Genomic DNA, 7,617 nt, shown 5'->3' with positions numbered 1-7,617 from the left:
GTATGACGAATAAAAATGCAACAGGTTTTTTGTGGTTTACTATATATTCAGTTTCAAAATAGCAAGAGATGCAGTGGGCTGACTTCACATGTCTCAAAGGAAGACAACAGACTTCACCCTCTCTGGTTGGTCATTGTCATATGATAGAGAAGACCTACCTGGTTGGTTTTACTGGCCAAAAATCAGTTCTCTGGAGGAGTGCTTTGGTTATTGTAGACTGCATTGTACAACAGCTTTCATCGCAGAAACACTGTTAGGCTAAGAAACGTGTCACTAGATGATGCAGAAAATAACCTCTATAATCTCTTAGACTATAGTAACACCTTGCTGTCTGGTCGTTCCTGTAGGTGCAGGACCGAGTTCATTAGTATACTCCTCTTCATACCACACCAAGAGCTCCTGTCCTGGGTTAATGGGTCGACAGCAACGATACAGAATTCCCCCTTGATACTGAAATGCCGCAAGATTCTGTTCTTCCTTGTTACGGGCACAATTCACATACCTAAGAGAGTGAGGCAACGTTCCAGAAAAGGTAAAAATCAGATCAGAGTTACAGACTTGGAGAAAGCATGGCAGAGAGATCAGTGACATGAAGATAAAGTTCTCCCAACAAATGAGGAGCTGTAAAATCAATCACGAAAAAGACCCAACAACTGGTGTATTCCTCACCTCATCCAATTCACATGCATCTCTCTTTTGGCATCGATGTATTCTTCACACTGCATGCTCCTGTATACCTGTAGAAAAATACCACATTGATATTTTCTTCACTAAAATCAAGCAATGCCTTCAAATGAGGTATACAGAAACCAGAACGATACCAATATTATATTAAGCCCCATGAAGGCTGAATTAAAAGTTCTTGATTGGATCTTAAGATTCACAAAACAGCCGACAAGCTCTGAGATGAATATCATTGAAAATATATATATGATGAAATACATATTTACCAAGTCTCAAACTCGTAGGAAAAACCCTTGGTCATGTATTTATTTGTCATGAAATATATATATTTACATACAAATATCACAGCAAGAACTGACAAATATCAAATTTTCCATGAACATCACAGATTTGACCCATCAGACCTTTTATATACAAGTATTCTAACAAAGTACAGAAACATTTATATATCACATAATACAATCACTTATTTTTCAACTGAACTACTTCGATATTGCACATCAATATCAATGTCCAATAACAGAGCAAAAAACCCATACTGAAATAATTTGGAAATATTACAGAATATGAGAATAATAATCCACAGTACGAGTCTATGATATCCAGGAATTTTGAAGCATAGTATGTAAAGAGGACAGATGCAAACAAGTTTAAACACAACTTGACTACAAAAATATATAGTAATGAAATGTCAAATTACTAAGTGACAATAAAATGGAAAAAAAAAAATATTCCATTCTCATTAGAGAAGAAATACAATAATCACAAGAACTATAATACAAATTGTTAAATTGAACCTATTCTGAACTGTCACTGGTGGTTTTCCTGAATTGACTTTTACGTTGTTCAATACAATCCTGTTTTGTGGGTTTTACTGTCTTGGCAATGTTCTTTGATAGTATTATTGTTTATTTCCAGTGGAGGGACTTGGTCCTCATCGCATAGCAGGTCTTGCTTCACTTTGAGGACATCTGGCATCAGTTCAATTACATAACCATAGTCCTTTGCCTCCAGGATAGGCTTGGCAACCCACTTCTTGGATCCCTTCGGACACACCACCTTGAATCTAAGGTCACCCTGAGCAGCGCTTGTAGAAGATGAACATTTGACAGTAGCCTGTGGACGTTTGACATGGTAATTGTGATCCATGGCAGCCAGCATGTGTCGGATCTCCATCCCTTCTCTTGAGAAATGTTCGAGCTTTGGTGCATACCTGTGAAATAAAATAAGATGAAATGAAACAATTTTTAAAGAATGAAATAATGTGGAATAAAATAAATACATCAAATAAGATCATTACCTGTTCAGCACACTGTGAAACACCTCAAGGCTACCAGTGTGGACAAATGCAGTGAGTTTTTCCAAGATCCTTTAGTCCTTTAGATTGTCGTTGACAATCTTGTCTAACTCAACATGGGCAGGGATGTTTAGGGCGAGCCATTTCTTCATTCTGCTGTCATCCTCAGTCAGTGGTGGGTGCACACATTCTATGTACTTCCGAAAGTTTCCCCAGGAGTGAACATTAGCTGCATGGTGAACCACAGAACAGAATTTCTCCTTCAACAATATTGGGTTACCGTCGCAAGAGGATGCAGCCCACCACAGACGGTTGGCAACCGCAGGTACCCATTCTAACAAAGATCCATAATTCTTTTTCTTGCCTGCATTGGCGAGTTTCTTTTTTAAACTTTTGGCCATGTGTCAAACATCATACTGATGTTGAATTCGTCCATACTTATTCCTCATTAGAGCCGATATGGCTGGGTGCTGATCTGTAGCCACCATGTCTATGTCCAGATCCAGTTAGTAGTTGAATTTGTTCAAGGCATCGCTCAAAGCCCACTTTCTCCATCCCTACTGAACTGGATGCTTCTCGGCAATGTACTACATTGAATGTGATGATCTTGCCCGTCTCCTGCAGCATTAGTGAGTAAGAGCAGTACTTTGGACGGTAACCTGGAGAATCCCATCTCCCCATACACTGATGGCAACCCTTCCTCCAGATTCACTTTTGTCAACTATCTCTTGCACAGTCTTGTTTTGATCAAGTGTCCACCAGTGTTTCACAACAGGATACGGGCAAGATGATTGAATGGAATAAAATGTTTTGGGTTTTTTTTCCCACTTACAAATGCAAGGTTCAAGAACCCGGTCAACTTGGCTGGCTTGGCAAATGTGCAACCACTAAACAGAAGTGCTGCTGACGCAAGCAGATTGCCTGCTGGTTAGCTACCAATGAAAGGTTGTGATGACCAGGAAAATTCATGGCCATTCAAACATGTCAGGCTACATCTAAGGTGAGTGCCCATAACACGTTTCCTCATGCTCACCACTGGACCTTGGCATGTACTGCATGGAACTTTCCAAACAAGATTGTCGAGAGAGTCCTCACAAACAATGAATTTTCTAGTCTGTGATGCATCCTGATCAGCTGCTGATGTTTCTAGTGAAGAGGACAACGAGGATGGCTCATAAGTCTCATCATGTGATGTGGTTTCACCAAATGAAGAACTATAGTCAGACTGATCAAACACTGGCAAAGTGGGATCCTGAAACCTTTGTCCTGGAGATGACTTTTTCAGGGTGGGAGACTGAACAAAAGCATCTGTTTGCACACAAGTCTCCACGTAGCTTGTTGTCCCAGTTTGTGTTGAACACTGAACATTTGATTGAACTGTTTGCTTTGCTGTAGTTGTGCGTCTTTCATAAGTCTGTGTTCCAGAGGATTTATATTTCTTCGTCATCAATGGAAAAGAGGCTTGTGTTGACCGAGTCCTATTAATCGTGACAGTCTGTAATAAATATATAGAGACATTTGTACTAATACATTCACAAAAATTACAAAATCAATTAATTATGAATAAAACCATGTTTCAATAGTAAAGTTCAATAGTAAAACATACCTGTATGCCGCAACTGGTGACACTGGCTTTTGTCTGAACTCCACAATCTGACATATTCTGTCGTGCCTGTACCCCAATTGAAATTGTGTTCATCTTCTTAGAAATCTTGCGGGGATATAACTGCATTGGTGTGTCAGCCTTATGTTTGGAACCCGAGGCTAATAATGTCCGACAAGCAGATGGATTCACTTTTTCTCGTAGTGGTTTGGCAGTGTTTCTCTGCAAAATTTAAAAAAAAAAAAAAAATGAAGCTGATTATAATTTACTTTAAATCAAATATATTGTGAATATACTATTTTCCATTTTAATTCAGGTTCCCTATTTCTCATATCTGAGTGGGACCATAAAATTAAAAAACCTATATAATATTATATAAGCCTTTGAAAATACATGTACAGCCTTACCATGGAGATCAATGGAGATGGGGTGTCAGGCAGTGAAACATCTCTGGTGTTGCTCGATTCACCAAGTGTCCGGTATTTCTGCATGTGGGGGAAAAAATAAATAAATAAATAAATAAAACCATTGACAATTAGACCTCTATAACAAGTCAATGTAACAATAATTGGGTATTTCACTTTCATGTTTCAAAAATATTTTTAGATACATTTCTAAATAACTAACCGTGGGAATTGAAGTTTTCACAAGGACCTTCTTTCCTGATGCAATAAACAGGAAACAATCTTCATCAAAATGCTGAGAGCATTGCATGTACTTCTGCCGATTTTGTAGATACCTATCCACTTCTTGCACACCCACAGCAATAAGCCATTTTCTAGCGATTTCGTCATTTGCTGGCAGTTGGTGAAAAGTAACCAGTTTCGATGCATTCCGGCCATTCAGACCACAACTAGGCGCAAAACACGTACTCTGCATCTTGTGTCACATTTATTCCACCAAATGAACCATTTTCCAAACGAAATATTGCACAAAAACGAGTTTAAATGACGATTACGGCCTACTTTTTTCAAACTTTCCTGATTGCTATCAAAACAAACAAAACTTCCGTCTTGATTACATCAGCATTTGAAGGAGAGCGCACGCTTCTGACAATGTTGGCAGATGTTGGTCACTTTGATTTCCGCTGTACGTTTTACTTCCGTCTTACGATGTCTCGCACAGGTCTGAACGAATCGCGTTTACAGCCATTGCTTTGACATATGGACTGATATATTACATAGCATATTTAAAACACTCATAACAGTGACAAAATAGCTATCAAAAATGCATTCCTATATTTAATAAAATGAGATAAATAGAATTTTGATGATTTAAAAAAAATTGCCTTCAGTTCTCCTTTAAGACAGCAAAGGGATCACGTCAATGCAGAAGTTAGCATTGATAATTAACATTCATCAAACTTTAGGTTAGTTAGGGAACATTAACATCAGCGTGTCTTCTCACTTTAAAACAGCACACTATTGAATTTGTAGAGTTTTAGCTCGTTTCTGAGTCAGAAAAGCTGCCAACACATCCAGTAGCATATATTTGCCGTTCAAAATACAAGCGCATGCTCTAACCAGAGTTCAAACTAGGTCTATTTTTGGCTAAAATGAAATTATTCTGCATGTTCTCTATTCAATATTTTATATTTTCTAAAAAATAAATGAAAAATCAGTTGAACACAGGTAACTACTTCTGCTTCATTTCTTTGACGGCTGAAATGTATGCGCTAGTCATTTTTTGTTAACCATTTATGAACTGTTAAACTCCTTAACCATGCTTTGTGGGTGAGACCTTTTTGCTGTGGCATTACCATTCATACCTCTACAACCAGCGTGTTTATGCTTAAATTACTAAAGCACAAAATTGTTTTGAGCAAGTTCTTCATAGATCTAAACTCTTAGTTTTGCTCTCAAATTGCACCAGTTTGATACATTTAACTTTTAAAATAAACAATTTTCTAACAAGGGAGCATGCCCCCAGAGCAAGGTCCACTGACCATAGTTTGACAAAATCCTGAGGGAAAAACTATTATTCTGTCTGTTATTTTATTTTTATTATTTTTTAATAAATACTGTCAGTGGAACATCTACCTGTTCTTTTGCAAGTCAGGGTAGCTGTGAAAGAAATCTCTCTCAACTCAAAATGTAAAAGTAGGTGACTGTAATTATGCAATATATCGTAGAAGCATGTTGATGGGTAGTGAACTAATGTGGCGAGTGCGTGTGGAAGGAGGAATCACGAGACAGAGATCTCCGCTTCTGAATACGAATATATCTTTGTCATCGCACAATGAAATTGGATGCCATCATACCAGTGCAATATCTGCTTATTAAACAAATAAATAAATCCATATTTATTTATTTTTTTACAAATCAAACTCTAAAAAAGACATTCACACTCTGCTGTTCTTTAATTGCACAGTCCCTTTAAAACAAGCAGTGTTTAGTGCAGTTATGGCTCTTGGGTAGAAGCTGTTTTTCAGTTGCTAGACTACTTGCATTGACGTCACATTTACGTTAGCAACCATCGCTACCCTAGACCTGGGGGACAAGCAAACTTTGTTTACATACTGAAGCCAAGTAAAGATGTCCAACGTTCGTTGCTGTTGTCCAAAGAAAACTACAGCTAAAAAGCTCTACTACCAGATTAATTGGAGAATCTTGGTCAGAAAGAAGCAAAGGATAGATATACGTGGAAATTAGAGTTTATTAGCGGTTATGATCCAGACAAAATTCCTCAAAATGACTGGAGTGATGGTGCAGATTTGTGGCCTAGAGTTAGCTACATGCTGGAATATACTTTCTCTTTCCTGAAGAGTCCCGACACAGAAGAACAGTTTAAAAAATAAATAAATGTGTAAAAAAAAAAAACACAAAACCACCACTACAAAAGCAAGAAAACCTTTGTGTAAAATTTTTTCCCAACATCAGCTTTCGAGAAACAATGTTGTGAAAGCCAAAGCATTTACTTTCAAAGGACTACTACCTGAACTGCTGGCTAGATGGTATTCCCGGCCCTCCATATCTCAACAACCCCAAGGACTTATAGTTACAGAGTTGCACTCTTATTTATAAAGATTTTTGGGGGGGGGGGGCTTTTTTCACCTTTATTGGATAGGACAGTGTAGAGACAGGACAGGAAATGAGTGGGAGAGAGAGACGGGGAGGGATCGGGAAATGACCTCGGGTCGGAATCGAACCCGGGTCCCCGGATTTATGGTATGGCGCCTTAGCCACGATGCCCCATGCACTCTTATTTATACATTGATACTTATTGTTGTTAAAACAATATCTGAAGTGTTATTTGTAAAATAAAATATTTTGCTATAGACTTTCAACGTTGTAAGATTTTATTTTAATTTTTACCTAATAGTGGATGGTACAAATGCTAACAGAATCAGCACACTCCATTTTAGCTGTAGTAATATAGTAACTATCATCACCCTTGTAATAATAATAATAATAATAATAATTTCAATAAACAGTTAATGTTCAGTTCCCTTTTCATTTATTCTCTACTCAAAAGGCACAACTAAGTTACACAGATTGATAAGTGAGTAACGGACAGTAACAATTTTATCCAAAATAGTTTTCCTGCCTCAGTTATTTTATTTCCATTTCATATGCATGCAGCTGTTGTAAAGTGAAGTCTGTCTGTGTAGAACACTCTCAAACTGCCGGTTCATTACTACACTCTGGCTCCATGGTGACATTTTGCACAGGACTGGGTTTCTCTGATCACAGAAACAAAGCTCCAGCACTCTCTATTCTTAATCTTTTCTGTTCTTTCACGATATATCGTGAATGTCGCTCCTTGTTGGATTTTTTGCCAAATTATGTCTGTGTTGTTTGTTTGGTGCCCAATCTGGGTTTTCCGTGTCGAATAAGGAAGCTGCTTCACCTGTAAGAAAATCAAACACTTTCATGAAGAAGCTAACTCGGATGCGAGCGGAAATAAAACAAGATTCTTCAGCAAACTCTTCCATACTCGCGTCTGACTTTTTTTTTTAAATACAATCCTGAATTTCTCTGGAGATTTCAGGCTTAGCTCCTCTTGTCATATTCTCTTTAATCACTCATTTTTT

The 7,617-nt window shown here is 37.8% G+C and overlaps 1 protein-coding gene across 1 annotated transcript in view; it reads right to left on the bottom strand.

Annotated features, from left to right (window-relative positions):
* Nucleotides 1-7,617, bottom strand: part of LOC132894118 (zinc finger protein 271-like) — a 68,365-nt gene that overhangs the window by 30,966 nt on the left and 29,782 nt on the right. The window contains exons 4-5 of the mRNA XM_060933447.1: nt 670-737; nt 324-502 (exon numbers count right to left, since the gene is read on the bottom strand). Coding sequence (XP_060789430.1) covers nt 324-502; nt 670-737 — 247 coding nt within the window. The remainder of the gene's footprint in view (nt 1-323; nt 503-669; nt 738-7,617) is intronic.

The sequence above is a fragment of the Neoarius graeffei genome, chromosome 11 (assembly GCF_027579695.1).
Source record: "Neoarius graeffei isolate fNeoGra1 chromosome 11, fNeoGra1.pri, whole genome shotgun sequence".
Lineage (NCBI taxonomy): Eukaryota > Metazoa > Chordata > Actinopteri > Siluriformes > Ariidae > Neoarius > Neoarius graeffei.
Note: the sequence above shows the minus strand (reverse complement) of the source record. Positions and strands in the feature narration are given on the sequence as shown.